This window comes from Martes martes, assembly GCF_963455335.1.
Source record: "Martes martes genome assembly, chromosome: 15".
NCBI classification, from domain to species: domain Eukaryota; kingdom Metazoa; phylum Chordata; class Mammalia; order Carnivora; family Mustelidae; genus Martes; species Martes martes.
Window position 1 is genome coordinate 23,990,691 of NC_137903.1, and position 18,640 is coordinate 24,009,330.

Genomic DNA, 18,640 nt, shown 5'->3' on the forward strand with positions numbered 1-18,640 from the left:
CCCTGGCCAGACTTATCAAAAAGAAAAGAGAAAGGACCCAAATAAATAAAATCATGAATGAAAGAGGAGAGATCGCAACCAACACCAAAGAAATACAAACAATTATAAGAACATACTACGAGCAACTCTACACCAACAAATTTGACAACCTGGAAGAAATTGATACATTTCTAGAAACGTATAAACTACCACAACTGAACCAGGAAGAAATAGAAAACCTGAACAGACCTATAACCAGTAAGGAGATTGAAACAGTCATCAAAAATCTCCAAACAAACAAAAGTCCAGGACCAGACGGCTTCCCAGGGGAATTCTACCAAACATTTAAAGAAGAATTAATTCCTATTCTCCTGAAACTGTTCCAAAAAATAGAAATGGAAGGAAAACTTCCAAACTCATTCTATGAGGCCAGCATCACCTTGATCCCAAAACCAGACAAGGATCCTACCAAAAAAGAGAATTACAGACCAATATCCTTGATGAACACAGATCCGAAAATTCTCACCAAAATCCTGGCCAGTAGGATCCAACAGTACATTAAAAGGATTATTCACCACGACCAAGTGGGATTTATTCCAGGGCTGCAAGGTTGGTTCAACATCCACAAATCCATCAATGTGATACAATACATTAATAAAAGAAAGAACAAGAACCATATGATACTCTCAATAGATGCTGAAAAAGCATTTGACAAAGTGCAGCATCCCTTCCGATTAAAACTCTTCAAAGTGTAGGGATAGAAGGCACATACCTCAATATTATCAAAGCCATCTATGAAAAACCCACTGCAAATATCATTCTCAATGGAGAAAAACTGAAAGCTTTTCTGCTAAGGTCAGGAACACGGCAAGGATGTCCGTTATCACCACTGCTGTTCAACATAGTACTAGAAGTCCTAGCCTCAGCAATCAGACAACAAAAAGAAATTAAAGGCATCCAAATTGACAAAGAAGAAGTCAAACTATCACTCTTTGCAGATGATATGGTACTATATGTGGAAAACCCAAAAGGCTCCACTCCAAAACTGCTAGAACTTGTACAGGAATTCAGTAGAGTGTCAGGATATAAAATCAATGCACAGAAATCAGTCGCATTTCTTTACACTATCAACAAGACAGAAGAAAGAGAAATTGAGGAGTCAGTCCCATTTACAATCGCACCCAAAACCATAAGATACCTAGGAAAAAATCTAACCAAAGAGGCAAAGAATCTATACTCAGAAAACTATAAAGTACTCATGAAAAAAATTGAGGAAGACACAAAGAAATGGAAAAATATTCCATGCTCATGGATTGGAAGAACAAATATTGTGAAAATGTCTATTCTACCTAAAGCAATCTACACATTTAATGCAATCCCTATCAAAATCCCATCCATTTTTTTAAAGAAATAGAACAAATAATCCTAAAATTTATATGGAACCAGAAAAGACCTCGAATAGCCAAAGGAATATTGAAAAAGAAAGCCAAAGTTAGTGGCATCACAATTCCAGACTTCAAGCTCTATTACAAAGCTGTCATCATCAAGACAGTATGGTACTGGCACCAAAACAGACATATAGATCAATGGAACAGAATAGAGACCCAGAAATAGACCCTCAACTCTATGGTCAACTCATCTTCGACAAAGCAGGAAGGAATGTCCAATGGAAAAGACAGCCTCTTCAACAAATGGTGCTGGGAAAATTGGACAGCCACATGCAGAAAAATGAAATTGGACTATTTCCTTACACCACACACAAAAATAGACTCAAAATGGATGAAGGACCGCAATGTGAGAAAGGAATCCATCAAAATCCTTGAGGAGAACACAGGCAGCAACCTCTTTGACCTCAACCGCAGCAACTTCTTCCTAGGAACATTGCCAAAGGCAACAGAAGCAAGGGCAGAAATGAACTATTGGGATTTCATCAAGATCAAAAGCTTTTGCACAGCAAAGGAAACAGTTAACAAAACCAAAAGACAACTGACAGAATGGGAGAAGATATTTGCAAACGACATATCAGATAAAGGGCTAGTATCCAAAATCTATAAAGAGCTTAGCAAACTCAGCACCCAAAGAACAAATAATCCAATCAAGAAATGGGCACAGGACATGAACAGACATTTCTGCAAAGAAGACATCCAGATGGCCAACAGACACATGAAAAAATGCTCCACATCACTCGGCATCAGGGAAATACAAATCAAAACCCCAATGAGATACCACCTCACACCAGTCAGAATGGCTAAAATTAACAAGTCAAGAAATGACAGATGCTGGCGAGGATGCGGAGAGAGGGGAACCCTCCTACACTGCTGGTGGGAATGCAAGCTGGTGCAACCACTCTGGAAAACAGTGTGGAGGTTCCTCAAAAAACTGAAAATAGAGCTACCCTATGACCCAGCAATTGCACTACTGGGTATATATCCTAAAGATACAAACGTGGTGCTCCGAAGGGGCACATGCACCCGGATGTTTATAGCAGCAATGTCCACAATAGCCAAACTGTGGAAAGAGCCTAGATGTCCATCAACAGATGAATGGATAAAGAAGAAGTGGTATATATACACAATGGAATACTATGCAGCCATCAAAAGACATGAAATCTTGCCATTTGCGACGACGTGGATGGAACTAGAGGGTATCATGCTTAGTGAAATAAGTCAATCGGAGAAAGACAACTATCATATGATCTCTTTGATATGAGGAAGTGGAGATGCAAGGCGGGGGGGTGTTGGGGGGAGGTAGGAAAAGAAAAAATGAAAAGATGGGATTGGGAGGGAGACAAACCATAAAAGACTCAATCTCAAGAAACAGACTGAGGGTTGCTGGAGGGAGGGGGGACGGGAGAGGGTGGTGGGGAAATGGACATTGGGGAGGGTATGTGCTATGATGAGTGCTGTGAAATGTGTAAACCTGGCGATTCACAGACCTGTACCCCTGGGGATAAAAATACATTATATGTTTATTAAATTAAAAAAAAATTTTTAAAAAGTGTTGTTTAACTTCGAAACTTTTTAGATTTTTCCAGTTATTTTCTGTTAACAACGTCTAGTGGTCATTGAAAATCATAGAATGATTTTCAATCTTTTGAAATTTGATGAACCTTGCGTATAGTCTATTTTGGTGAATATTCCATGTGCACTTGGAATGAATATGTATCTGAACCTGTTAGAAGGTTGGATTCTATCAGTATCTAAATGGTCGATTTGGTTAATATTGTTCATATATTTGGGGTGTCTGGATGACTCAGCTGGTTAAGTGTCTGACTCTTGATTTCAGCTCAGGTCATGGTATCAGGGTCCTGAGATCAAGTTCCACATCGGATTCCATACTGAGTGTGCAGCTAGCTTAAGATTCTCTCTCTCCCTCCCCTACATCCCTCCCCACTCCATTCATTCTCTCTCTCTCTCTTAAAAAAAAAAAATAGTATTCATATATCCTATATCCTTGTTTGTCTATCTGCTTGTCTATCAAATACTTGGAGAAGTGTATTTAAATCTCAAGCTATGAGGATGGATTTGTTCACTTCTCTTACTCCTTTATATCTTGAAGACATATTATTAGGTTTATGTACAGTGGTATGCTGGCAAATATATAACAATCAACTATTCAAAAAAAAAAAAGAAAGAGTCTTGATTTGTAGAATTTTCCAACACTCAATGTGTTAAAACTCACGGTATTGTCAGTTTTGAGTTAACAATATGACATCACGGAATACTGCATTGGGAAGAAATGTTTATAAGTTATCTCCTGTGAGTTGATATGAGCCAACTCCAGCAATCATTCTAAATGTTCATGCACATTTAGAATTATTTCGTCTTTCTGTTCAAGTAGTTCTTTTATTATTGTGAAATAGCCTTCTTTTATCTAGCAATACTTTCTGCCTTAAATTATTATTTGCCTGATATTAATATAATAACCCTATCTTCCTTGGCTAATATTTTCATTGTGTATTAGTTTTCATCATTTACTTTCAACTTGTCATTCCCATATTTTTAAAGATTTATTTATTTATTTATTTATTTATTTGAGAAAGACAGAGAGAGAGCATGAGCAGGGAAAGGGGCAGAGGAAGAGAATATTCAAGCAGACTCCTGCTGAGCAGGGGGCCCAGCAGGATGCTCGAACCCCAGGAGCCATGACATTAGGTCCTGAGCTGAATCCAGGAGTCAAACACATAACCACCTAACCCATAAATGGGCTGGGTCCTATTTTATCAAAAGTAATCAGCATATACTTCAGTTTTATTTTCCGTTTTTCTCCATTCAGTGCTTATACTTTAATTGGAGTGGTGAATCCATTTACATTTATTGTAATTACTGATACAGTTAAGCTCAAGTCTAACATACTGCTATTTATTTTTTTGTGTCATCTCCTTGTTCTTCTATTCCACCTTTCCTGGCTTTAAAAATATTAATCAAATATTCTTTACCACCTCACTATATCATTTCTATCAATTATATAACTCTTAATATTAATGTTTTATATATATTTATTTATTTAATATTAGTACTCAAATTATTACAGTCTACTCTTAATCAATACTTTCACTACATGCTAACCTATGTAAACATTAAACAGTTTAATTTCATCTATTGTGCCTTGACATTTTTATTATTATTTCTACATATTATTTCTACATGAACTTTTTGCAAACACTATAAGACATTGTTATCAATTTTAAGTCAATAGAGTTTTTAAAATTCTGTTAAAATATATATAGCACATTGTTTATTATTTTTTGGTAGTCTTTTTATTAACCCATGTATTTATTTTCTTCAGTTCTCCTCATTTAATGTTACCCTTTTTTTTTTAAGATTTTATTTATTTATTTGACAGACAGAGATCACAAGCAGGCAGAAAGAGGAAGAAGCAGGCTCCCTGCTGAGCAGAGAGCCCGATGCGGGGCTAGAGCCCAGGACCCTGGGATCATGACCTGAGCCGAAGGCAGAGGCTTTGAGCCACCCAAGTGCCCCAATGTTACGCTTTTTGTTTATATATGGGATCATATTTCTTCAGCCTAGAGATCTTTAGTGGGGATTTTTGTAGTGTCAGTCTGCTATTGTTGAATTCTCTCTGTATATTCTCTCTCAGTATAGTTTTATAGTTTTTCTTTGTATTTACCCTTCTGGGGTTTTTTTCCCCTTAGCTTTTGAATCTGAGAGTTGATTTTTTTCATCAAGTTTTGAAATCTTTGAGTTATTCTTTCTTCAAATATTTCTGTCTTTTCTCTTCTCTAGTGTTGGAATTTTAATCAGACATACACGTATCACTTGACTCTGCTTCATATATCACTTGTACTTTTTTGTTACTGGTGTTTTCTACACTTTTATCTTTCTGTACTCATTTTGGATATTTCTACATCAAGTCTCAGATTGAATATATTTGTGTTCTGTTATATCCAACTGGTTTTTAAGGCCATCCAATGCATGCTTATTTCAGATACTTATTTTGTATTTTTAGTATAACACGTGATTATTGTTAAAGTATCAGTTTTCTTTGAATATCGTTATCTTTTTTCTCATTTTATCTATTATTCTCCTGTATTTTCTTTAACATACTTATAAGAGCTAAAGAACGTGACACTAATTTCAACATCTAGATTTGAGTGTCTGCTTCTATGAGCCATTTATTTTTGCTTCATTTTTTATCATATTTTTTTGCTTCTCTGTGTGTCTTTTAATTTTTTTACCCAAAGCCATACATTTCATATGAAATAAATGTAATGATAATGTTTATATTATTTACCTCCCATTGACAAGTGTTTGCTCTTTCTTGACTTAACCAAGAAGTGAACTCAGATGGGTCTGGGTTGCACTTCTATTTTGAGTTGGTCCACTACTAGTGTCAAAAGTCTCAAGGTAGAGACCTTCTTGGCTTTTTATTAAGAACCTGGTTGGTCTCTCTTCCTCCATCCTGAACACTCTGAGATATTCATCCTGCTTTTCTGATGTTCTGACCTCTGCTCCTAAGTCTCACTCTGAGTGGCTTTCAAAGGAAGCAACTGTCTTGATGGTGATACAGTTGTGTATTTGAGACAAATACACAACTTTCTTATTAGGACTTTCTCTCTGAGACTATAGAAACGTCCACTCCACTCTTAAGAAACTACTTGGACTCCGGGAAAGCACCTTTATTCTGCAGGGTCTCAGAATTTTTCGTGTTAGACATTCCTCCAAAATTTGTCTAGTTCTTCTTTTCCTCATCACAATCGCACCTTCAGGAAAACCCTGATCTTCAATCCATACCCAGAGTTGGCGAACACAACCACATAATAAATGGTTAAAAACAATATGTTTGCATGAAACAGGTCCTTCTGTCACTTTGGTTTAGGTCATTTAATCCTTTTTTTTTTTTCTCAGAATATCCAGTTCCTTTCAATTTGCACACACACACACACACACACACACACACGAGTTTGTTGTTTTTCCAATTTGCATTAGGAATGTTGTTCTGGTCCATCCTATTCCACCATATTTGGAATGTTCCCACTCAAGTTTGTATCACCTTTCCATGTTTTATTTTACTAAATAGAATTTATCTACTGTAATGCACATCATACATCTCTTTAATTACTTATTTAATAATAAACTTCCCAAAGAGAGTGGAAATACTTGAGAACAGGTACCTTGTCTGTTTTAAAATTAATGTTTTTTCTTCAGAACTTAGAATAATTTTTTGATGAATACATGCAAATGCCCAATTGGTATTCAAAATCACTAAACATCAGACATACTGAAATCAAAACCACAATGAACTATCACCTCACACCTGTTAAAATGGCTTTTATCAAAAAGACAAGAGATAACAAGTGTTGGTGACAATGTGGAGTAAAAGGCACACTTATATAATTGGCTGGGAATGTAATTTGTTATATGCATATGGAAAACAGTCTGGAAGTTCTCAGAAAGTTAATAGAACTACCATAAGACACAGCAATCCCATTTCTGGTCTATATCTGAAGGAAATGAAATCATGTTCATTATCACTTTATTCACAATAAACAATATATGGAAACAACGTACTTCTGTCCATTGATGGGTGAATGGATAAGGAAGATGTGATATATATATGTACAATGGAATATTATTCAACCATGAAAAGAAAAGAAAATTTTGACATTGACTTCAACATGATTGAACCTAGGGGACATTATGTTAGACATGATAAGCCAGAGATAGACAAATACTTCATGTTTAACTTGTATATACAATCAAAATAGGGTGCCTGGGTGGCTCAGTGGGTTAAGCCTCTACCTTCAGCTCAGTTCATGTTCTCAGGGTCCTGGGATCGAGCCAACATTGGGCTCTCTACTCAGCAGGGAGCCTGCTTCCCCCTCTCTCTGCGTGCCTCTCTGCCAGCTTGTGATCTCTCTCTCTCTGTCAAATAAATAAATTTTTTAAAAATCTAAAAAAAAATCAAAAAGAGAAAAAAAAAGGTCAAATTCATTGAAGCAGAGAGTAGGATGGTAATTATCAGTGGCTTGCAAATGGCAGGGTGGGGTGGGGGTGGGGATGAGATGATGGTCCATGGGTTTAAGCCTTCAGTTATTTTTTTTTTATTTGATCACAAGTAGGCAGAGAGGCAGGCAGAGAGAGAGAGGAGGAAGCAGGCTCCCTGCTGAGCAGAGAGCCCGATGCAGGGCTCGATCCCAGGACCCCGAGATCACGACCCGAGCCGAAGGCAGAGGCCTAACCCACTGAGCCACCCAGGCGCCCCTAAGCCTTCAGTTATAAGACGAACGAACAATTCTGAAAATCTAATGTACAGCATGATGACTACAGTAGGTAGTAATGTATTGTATATCTGCAATTTGCTAAGAGAGTCAATCTTAAGCATTCCACCTACAAAAAAGTAATTATGAGGTGAATAATCAATTTTGAAAATCATTTCCAAATGCATATGTGTACCAAGTCATCTCACTGTACACTTTATATGTACAATTTCATCAATTATACTTCATTAAGTAGGAAAGAGAACCATTAATAGATGTACAAAGATAAAAATAAGGTGAATAACTATAAAACATAAATAATAAAGGAAATCATCAAAAGTGGAAGATATTGAAAAACAATCACAAAACAGAAGACAATTAGCCAAATGTGATGAGTGTTCACCAATCAATAATAGCTTTAAATGTAAATGGATTAAACTTACCTATTAAAAGGAATATAGTACTTGAATGAGTAAAACAAATAAGAACTCACTTTAGATTTAAAGACACAATAGGCTAAAAGTGAAGGAATGGAAAAAGATATTTCATGTGAATGGCAACCAAAGAGTATTGGAGGGGCTATACTTCTATTGGAAAAAAATTGGCTTTATGTCTAAAACTGTCTCTCGAAACATAGAAGGTCAGTTTATAATAATAATGAGCCAATTCAAGAGGAAAATGTAGCAATTCTCAACATATGTGGATCCAACATTGGAACTCCTAAATATATACAGCAAATATTGACAGATCTAAAGAAGAGAAATTGGCAGCCACACAATAATATTAGGAGACTTCAATACCCCACTTTGAATAATGGATAGCACACCCAGACAGAAATTCAAGAAAGAAGCCCTAGATTTGAACAACAATATAAACAAAATGGACCTAATAGATATATATGGAATTTTCCACCCAACAGTGGAAGAGTACATTCTCCTCAACTGCACGTGAAAGATTCTATGCAGTATCTTTTTCAACCACAGTGGAGTAAAACTAGAAATCATTAACAGTAAAAAGAATGTGAAAATTCACAAATAAATAGAAAGAAAATAGCACACTCTCGAACAACAATGGAATCAAGGAAGAGAGTGCAAGAGAATTTTTTAAAAATATCTTGAGACAAATGAAAACAAAAACACAATATAACAAAATTTAGAGATGCTGCAAAAGCAGTGGGAAGAGGTAAATTTTTAGTGACAAATGCCTACTTTGAAATAGAAAATCTTATATAAACAACCTAACTTTAAACCTCAATGAACTAGAAAACAAACCAAACCCAATTTTTAGAAGGGAAGCAATAATAAAGACTGGAGCACAAATAAATCAAATAGAGAATAATAAAACACCCTATTCCACCATCTCCCTAATAACAGTCTGTATTTTCAAATTTATATGGATGTTGGGTCTTTTTGCTTTTTTTTCTAATATCATAAAACAGAAACAATGAGTCAATATGCAGTCTACTATTTTCTACTACAGCTTTACAATGGTTAAATTTCCCTCTCAGCACTACTTTAGTATCATCTCACAAAATTTTATTTAAAATGTTTTTCTTTTCATTCAATTCAAAAGACTTAATGTCTATTTATTTATTATTTATTTATTTATTTATTTATTTTTATTTATTAAGTAGGCTCTATGCCCAGCATGGAGCCCAGCACAGGGCTTGAACTCACAGCCCTGAGGTCAAGACCTGAGCTGAGCATTAAGAGTCAGATGCTCAACTGACCGAGCCACCCTGGTGCTGCTTTAATGTCTTTCTTTTTTAAGATTATATACTTTTTTTTTTGAAGATTCTATTTATTTATTCAACAGAGAGAGATCACAAGTAGGCAGAGAGGCAGGCAGAGAGAGAGGAGTAGCAGGCTCCCCGCTGAGCAGAGAGCCCGATGTGGGGCTCGATCCCAGGTCCCTGGGATCATGACCTGAGCTGAAGGCAGAGGCCTTAACCTTCTGAGCCACCCAGGCGCCCCTAAGATTATATGTTTTTAATTCCATATCCTCAGTGTTTAATATTCCAAGTATCCCATATCCAGTCTACTAGGTGCCCCAAGTGAAGGAATAAAATTATGAAATGAAATTGTGAAATAAAATAAAATTATGAAAATAGACATACTTCATGTTTTCTCCTTTGATTTCTTCTTTATCAATGGGCTAGTCAAAAGCTGAATTTTGTGATGAGATCTGGTGACTGACAGAAGTCTTCTTTATTGTTTCAAGTGAAGTTATACATAATTTGAGGATCATCATTTTGGTCTTGGAAAATAAATGAATGTAATGTGTTAATCTGTGTCATATTCATCAAACTCCTTGTATCCGTATGGTTTTAAGCACCAGGTTATGATGACAAACATTTCAAATTCTCAGAGTTGTAGTAGCTATGGTGGAAGATTCTCTGAGATCATCACCTGATCTGAGATACCCCAATTAGTTAACTGAATGCTAGGGTTGCTAAAGAGATCCTGAGTACACAATATTTAAAACAAGTGCCTGGAAAGGATCCATTGCCAGTATAATTCTGGCATGCTGTAGGATTCCAGATCCATTAGACAAACAAACTTCTAATAATTTCCTAGAAGGGATTCTGGATATTTTAAATATTGCTTCTTTATTCCAAAAGAAATTTTTATGAACTATCCTGATTTAATATCTCATGGCTTATTTTCTCTGTCACAAGAATTTGGGTGATTCAGGTTTTCTAGGTTTTCATTTATAAATGACTCCTTATTTTTTAAATTGTTATATTACTTGTCTTCATAAAAATGTTTATTTATATGCTTATCTTTTCCTTATACTTTCCCCCTTTCAGAAAGATGTTTAAAATCAGAGATAACAATTGAAAATGGATTTTTTTCTGAATCTGAACTTGCATATCCCTTGAATAATGAAACAAAATATCAGTGTAAATCAGGATATGTAACACCAGATGGTAAAACTTCAGGATCAATTACATGTCTGGAAAGTGGATGGTCTCCTCAACCCACATGTATTAGTGAGTAATTTTATGTTCATGTTCATATTCATTATCCTGATGATTGTTGTGCAAAAGTTTACTTTAACTTAATTCTTCTCTGTGAGCAAGGGCTGACACGGTTCTCATTTGAAAAGATAAATGAAAAAATATGTAATATTTTTTACTATTAAGATTAATCCCTTGTAGGGTGGAATATCAGTCCTTGTTCCATTTCAAGTTTTCTTCCACTTTAAAACATCCTGTGATTTAATTAATTAATCAATTAATTAAAATACAACATCCTGTGATTTTGAAACGAGATAGAGAGCCTTATGTGTATTCTCCTATAAACTCATTTATTTTTAGCTGGCATCGTTGTGCCTACTGTACCTGTTTTAAAGTGACTGAACTTTTATGTCAGTCTTTGTTCCTAGACATAAAATTTATGTTTTTTAAGTGAAGATCTGGGTCCATAGTGCATAATTTTAATTTAACCTATAGAATTTACATGTTTGATAATCCAGGGTAGGTTCACTTCTAAAAAATCCTCTCCCTTGGGAAATCTCATAAACATCTCTTTATTGAAGACAGAAATGTTTCCAGATAGTACCAAATGCAGCTGTGTTGAAAGATTTCCCTTTCCCTAGATATTTACAAAGATTTTCTAAGAACAATTTGCTCAGTTTATCTTATTCTCTAAAGCTACACAGTGATAGTCTGAACTGATATTTAGCATATTCACTTTAAGTAAAGTGGATATTTGAATATCCATTTCTACTGTTATCATTTCCTTATTTTTTTCAATTCCCATGCTTATTATGGGCACTAGCCACAGGAAAAAAATGATAAAAGTTGTTCCCATATCAAACTCATTTTATACTAAATCCATTAAAACACTCTTACTATGAAAGAGAAAATCTCTCTCATTTTTCACTAGTATAGTTTTGCTTTCTTTTTTAAAGCTTTACGGTAGATGCCTACATAACACAGTATAACATTTGAGATGAATTATTAAACCTTTATTAACATCAGTCTAGTATTCTGTTAGCAAAAATTGAGACTTTTAACACTTTACTTCCTTATAACAAATTTTTAAAAGTTGAGTTATCTCTCTATTCAGTCTAGGTAAGTTTAAAAGAATATATAGCCATTAGGAATATTGGGGAAAGAAAATCAGCATATGAGCTTTAGAAATTATTATGTTGTCAAGTACAGTTTTATGGAATGTTTAAAAATTTACTTGCACAGCTGAAAATTAATCTTGAATCAACCAATCTGACCTATTTGTCACACTGCTAATGAGTCTGGCAACTTAATTAACAAAATGTCATTCTGCTTTGCTAGATAAGGTATGATACATCTGTAATGGCTTATCTTATTATAAGCATGGGATAAACATGTAAGTATATCTAGAAAAGTGTTCTTAGAATATATTTTTCACAGTATTTAAGTGATAAGAAAAACTCTGTGTAGACACATTTTTTTTTTCATTTTGAGTAACTTTTTCAGGACAATGATTTATCACTGGGATTCTTAGATTCTTTTAATATAATACATAATTTATTAGCACATACTAATTGATAAAGTTTTTTTTTACCTCTTTGGGTTGAGATTTAATTGCATTGTCCATTAAATAATATTAGAAATGAAACCTTGGATTCTATTATGCATTAGAATCTTGTGACATCCTAGTATTGGAGAACGCCAAAATCAGAAGTAATAACCTGTGGTTTAAAGTCAATGACAAGTTGGACTATGAGTGCCTTGACGGATTTGAAAGCAGAGATGGGCGCACAGGTTCTATAGTGTGTGGTAACGACGGTTGGTCTCATATACCAGAATGTTTTGGTAAGTGCTGTTTTTTCAGGTATTCTTTTTTTCAGGATTAACAAAATCAACAAAACATGTTTCAAATGTTCCATTTTGAAAAAATTTGCATTATTTAAAGTCATTATTAAGAGATAATGACTAAAAACAAGTGTCTCCTGATTCAATGCAACCTGGGAGAACAGGGTGTTTTAAAGCCCAAAGACAATAATTTATCTTTAACATAGTACATAAATGTTTCCTATGGGCCATATGCATGATAGATTTGTAAATAAAGTATAATCATGTTTCTTAATCCAAATGCAGTCTTTCATATTATTTTAAATGGGGGTCTTTTACTGTATGGCATAAGAAAACCAAAATCATACTTTCTAACAATTTCCTCAGCTATTTTGCTCTTGAGTTTCAGCTTTTACACCTTCTACCTCGAGTGTTAATTTCTTCAGGTCCCAAAGCTCTTTCTTTTCTGACTTTGACAAGTTCCATGGACAATTATTACATGACTCTCTTTGTGTTTGCGAATCCACTATTTTCTAGGAGTACAAGTAGGACTTGAATCTGTGGGAACTTGAGTGGATTTAGAGTGTTCCAAGCCAAAGGAACAGTTTGTGCAAAACCTTGACAATGAAACAATATTTGGGAAATATCAGGGTGAGCAGATTCTACTCAAGATTTGGGAGAGTTTTATGAACTGAGGCTGGATAGGAAGCAAAAAAGGATTATTCAGGTTATTTTCAAGGCATGTCAGCCTTTAGATTAATTTTTTTAATTGATAAAAAGCCTTAAAGAAGTCTTAAGGAAAGAAAGAATATAAATGTATTTAGATTTTTTTAAGGTTTTTTTTTTTCTATAGATTGTACTTGTGGTGGGGAAGAGAAGATCCATGAGTTTATGCAGGATGAGTCAGTGTGGGGATTGGGATAAGGTGATGGCTGACGAGATGCAAAGCAGAACACATTCAAGATCTACTTTCTTGGTAAAACACAGCTGATGTTTACTAAATATTGGATGCAGGACAGAGTAATGGTCAAGGGATTCACATGCTTGCTTTAATTTTTTTTCATAAGCAAGTGGGTAAATAGCAATGCCTTTCTGTGAGGTGGTGCTGACAGAAGAAAGAGCACTTTGGGACGAACATCACAGCTTTTGACTTGAGCACGTCATGGTTGAGCTGCCTATGGACAGTCAAAATTGGATATGGAAACTACAGAGCTGAATATATGGGTCTAACTAAGAGATACATATTTGGAATTGTCACCCACTAAATGATGATAGCAACCTGGAAAAGAACACAGAATAAAAAGGGAAGGGAGCTCAAGACTGAGCCCTGAAGCATTCCAACGTTTAGGTGTCAGGCAGAAGAGAAGTAGGTGGCAAAGGAGCTAGAAAAAAGGAGGACCCAGAGAACAGGGAGAAGAAAACATTTTGGAATGGCTGTTCTCATAGATGTGGACAGAAGGAAGTGATTAAAGGATAAGGAAGTATAAGTGAATCCTGTGGAGTCAGCCTGGTCAATTCCAATTCCTTCATTGACTAAATTCCAATTCCCTCATTCACTAAATTCCAATTCCATCATTGACTAAACATGTATCCTAAGGCAACAACCAAGCTTGTTTGGCGCCTTGTTCACTCTTCCTCATCTGCAAAATGTTTTAATAATTACAAATGCTTTAATATGTCAAAGGATTGTTTTTCATTTTAGTATGACTCTAATATTTAAATTCCAGTTTTTAATTTTGCAAATTAAGTAGCAAGATAGGAAGGTTCCAAATTGGAAAAATGCGTTTTTTTATAATATTTAGGAATGTCATAAATGTCACAAATGTCACAACTTGATAAATTTAAAGGGATAATTTTCATATTCTTAAACTGAATCAGCATAATCAACAGTTTATTAATAGATTATATAAATTATAGTCCAATAAGAATAGATAGTTGTATGTTATATAATATTCAGGACACCTAGAATATGGCTAATTATGTGGCCTTGAACATGTTTCTTTATTTTGTTTCATGTTTCAGTTTATGGTTCAGTTTTATTTCTTTACTAATATAATTAACATGATATAATACAAATTAAGCAAATTTAATAGTGTCTTTAAACCAAATTAGAAATACCTTATGTGTGTTCTGGTTCTCCAATTACATTTACATTAAACAAAAACACCAACTATTATTTGAGTGCAATTTTAAAATTATAGCATCACTTTTTTAATGCAAAAGAATACTTTTATGTTTTGACAGTACAAAACAATACTACATATTTTATAAATAAATGGCAGCTATAAAATCAGATCCAATACAAGCAAGTTGATGTTACAAACAAATTTTCAGGATACATATATCGCTATTCAATGCCTTAATATTTCTGAGTCCTCTATGTATTTAGAAGGTGTGTAACATCTAATATGGAATATTTTTCAAGGAGGAGGATTTATCTGATGCCCCTCTGCATATGCAGTATTCAGATCCTCATTTTTTTAAAGATTTTATTTATTTATTTGACAGACGGAGATCACAAGTAGGCAGAGAGGCAGGCAGAGAGAGAGGGGGAAGTGGGCTCCCTGCTGAACAGAGCCCAATGTGGGGCTTGATCCCAGGACCCTGAGATCATGACCTGAGCCGAAGGCAGAGGCTTAACCCACTGAGCCACCAAGGAGCCCCCCTCATTTTTATAAGATACATAAAATTTACTTTGGTGATGATTGATTAAATATTCTCACCAAATTATTTGACCTTTTCTTTATAGAAATTGAATGCAAGATTCCAGAAGTAGACAAAAGCTTAATTGCTGACCCCAGAAATGACAAATATAGAGTTGGAGACGTGTTGAAATTCTCCTGCAGATCAAGACTTAAAAGAGTTGGACCAGACTCAGTTCAATGTTATGACTTTGGATGGTCCCCTAATCTTCCAACATGTAAAGGTGAATATCTATCTTACAACCGCTAAAACAAGAATTAGGATTAGGATATCAGCCCTTTTACCTCTTAATTTTCTGTTGGCTTTGAGTGTGTCTATAATCTAGTGCATTAAGCCAGGACATGTACTGGGTGGGTAGATCCCTCAGACTTCCTTATTTAAGCAACTAATCTCCAATTGTTTCTTGAAATATGTAGTGGAAGTATGCATAGATACATATAGGATGTCTCACATTCCTTTTATTTTTCCTCTTGTCTACAGTTCCACCAATAATATTGGACACTTTGTATAGCATGGACCTTTCCTCAAGTTTCATTGTGTCTAAACGATATTCAAGCAACTTATTTTCAATTCAATCACATGTATGCTTTAATCAAAGTTAAAACATCTTGATCAAATGCCTCAAATCATGGCATTTTCTCAAACACTTTTGATAAAATGTTTCCATGGAATATGAATATTGCTGTAATTTATACAACCACATTTATTAATTGGTTTGCATACATCTTTAGAATATCTAGATTATTAAACATATTTTCTGGGCTTAAATATACTTCCAATACCCTCGTTCAGTGTAAGTAATAGAACTGGGAAACATGTTTCTGGTGTAACACTGTTGTTTAAGAATGCTATAATAAATTATATTGTAAATTACATAAATTAATTTTTAAAACTCTCTATTTTATGGATTTTTAAGTTGTAGAATAGATCATTTAACCATTATTTACACAGTATTTCTCTTCTAGAGCAAACAAAACAGTGTGCTCCACCTCCTCAACTCCTCAATGGGAAAGTTAAAGAAACACAAAAAGAAATCTATGAACACAATGATTTGGTGGAATATGTTTGCAATACTAGATTTCTGATGAAGGGTTTTAATAAGATTCAGTGTGTTGACGGACAATGGACAGACTTGCCAATCTGTATTGGTAATGTATAAAAAAATTCATATTTAAACAAAAATCAACACTCTCTGTATTCATATAAACACATAAACTGCATTTTGTAAGGAAACATACTTTTGTGAAATTTTCAGAGGTGAAGAGTACATGTAGAGAGATACCTGAACTTCATTACAGCTCTGTTGTTGAGTCTTCTGCCCCTCCCTATCACCATGGAGAATCAGTAGAGTTCAATTGCATGGAAGACTTTACAATGATTGGACACAAGTCAATTACATGTATTAATGGAATGTGGACCCCACTTCCTCAGTGCATCGGTGAGAAGACTCTTCTCAAATTGACAGTCAATGAAATTTAATATTTTATTGTAAAAGCTGTATTTGCGAACATATTTTTGAAATTTAGGTATATTCTTGAAAATAACCAGTCAGTAGGGGTACCTGAGTGGCTCAGTCAGGTAAGCATCTGCCTTCTGCTCACCTCATGATCTCAGGATCGTGGGATTGGACCCCCACATCAGGCTCCCTGCTCAGCAGGGAGTCTGCTTCTCCCTCTCCCTCTGACCCTCCTACTCATGCTCTCTCTCTCTCTCTCAAATAAGTAAATAAAATCTTATTTTTAAAAAGTCAGTTCTTAAATTATAATGAAAGCAGACATTGCTTATAGCTCATTATATGTCTACAAATTAGCAATAGAATTTTATCAGTATTTCTGTCCCTGATATTAACACTGTTTATAAGTATGAAGCTAAATTTTACTTATGGTTATTCATATGATTTAAATAGGAGTACTAATTGCCAGGAAAATAGAACTATATTTACATAAATACCACTTTTGTTTTCAGATGGAACTCAATTTCAGGCCCTGGAAAAGGAAGTTAATACACACTTGCTACATTGCTATAGGAATCTTGCCTCTCTCCAAGTCCCTAACAATTTCCCAGTCTGTCTCAAATGCAACAAGTTAATGTGCTGAGGGTGGGTGGGCTGCAGACCCTCTCAATCAGTAGGAGAACTCCGTCGAAAGAGGCAGTCAGGGTTAGGCCAGGAAACAAATCTGATGGATGACTTCACTCAGGTTGATGTATGTAAATCATCCTGACCTTTGGATGAACAAGTCTTTTATGACTAACATGGAAAATATTGGGGACCCTTTTCATTTTTCTCTTGGAACGAGTTCTTTCCTAGAGTTTTCCTAAGTCCTACATTCAAAGAGAGCCCTGGGTGTCCCGTCTTACTTATTCGTCAGATTTCTAGGCATTAATTGTTCCAAGGAGAAGGCAAGGCTTAGGCACCCCGTCCATGAGAGCAAGCATTTACTCCTCTCTTGTTCGTGATGTATTCCCAATACCCAAAGACTGGCAGACATACAGCACACATTAAACAGGAGTTTGTTGAATGAATCATAAGCTTTGTTGTTTATTAATCCTTATGTTTTTGCTAAACACATTCCCATTGGAAGTATTGTCAGTCCTTTAAGACCAAACCTCATCTTTGTCTTCTTCTATCTCCACAATGGTCACCCCTTATTTCACATCAGGGAAAAACCCAAAGTTATAACAGGCATGAAAACACTCAACTTTTCATTCTTATTCTAAAATATCTGCTTCAAATTATTCTTCTTTTCTGATCTCAGAGTTTTCCTTCCAAAGGTTAATCTTCTACCTATATTCAGCTTAACATAATCCCCTTACACCTATCATAGACCTTACTCCAGTTTTCTTCGTTCAGTATTAATATCGTACCTCCAGCTAGTCTAGCTGTTCACTCTTCTCCAAATGTTTATTTTCTCCTAATGAAGAAACGACAATGACAACAACTACCACCACTCCTCTTGTCCCTCAGTTACCATCACCTGAACACCTTGTTTTGTCTCCCTCAACATTGTGGACAAGCCTTTAAAACAGGACTAATTCTCAACCTCTAGTGTGTTTTGAATTAGTCTCCTTTGTTTTATTTTTTATTACAAATCATTACTTCTTTGGCTAACCTTTAACAAAGACCTACATCAACTCATATTTTATCAAATCCAAAACGTACTTCAATCTGCATTGAATCTTGGAAATATGCATTTATATTAAAAGTTGGTATATTTAACTCAAAGTCAGTAAAAATGTACTATTATAGCATTATAATATTGAATTATAGGGTAATCTGGTATATAAAATAGCTCTTCAAAGATTGTAAGAGTATAAACAGGAAACAGGTTGTGGCTTTAAGCACTCAGTATCTTATTCCAAAAATCTATTCCTATTTTTTAGCAATCATGCAGAAGATCTACTTAAATATTCACATTCTGTAAGAGACATCTTAGCTGTACTTTTCTTATTGTACTACA

At 34.9% G+C, this 18,640-nt stretch overlaps 1 protein-coding gene across 4 annotated transcripts in view; it reads left to right on the plus strand.

The window, feature by feature from the left end:
* The window catches only part of LOC308355511 (complement factor H-like), a 52,877-nt gene that overhangs the window by 16,928 nt on the left and 17,309 nt on the right, over window positions 1-18,640 (plus strand). For 3 of the 4 annotated variants that reach the window (XM_080823777.1, XM_080823778.1, XM_080823780.1), the window contains exons 2-6: window positions 10,509-10,691; window positions 12,327-12,500; window positions 15,229-15,405; window positions 16,148-16,330; window positions 16,438-16,620. In XM_080823777.1, coding sequence (XP_080679903.1) covers window positions 10,509-10,691; window positions 12,327-12,500; window positions 15,229-15,405; window positions 16,148-16,330; window positions 16,438-16,620 — 900 coding nt within the window. The remainder of the gene's footprint in view (window positions 1-10,508; window positions 10,692-12,326; window positions 12,501-15,228; window positions 15,406-16,147; window positions 16,331-16,437; window positions 16,621-18,640) is intronic. The other variant, XM_080823779.1, reaches the window with a different exon arrangement.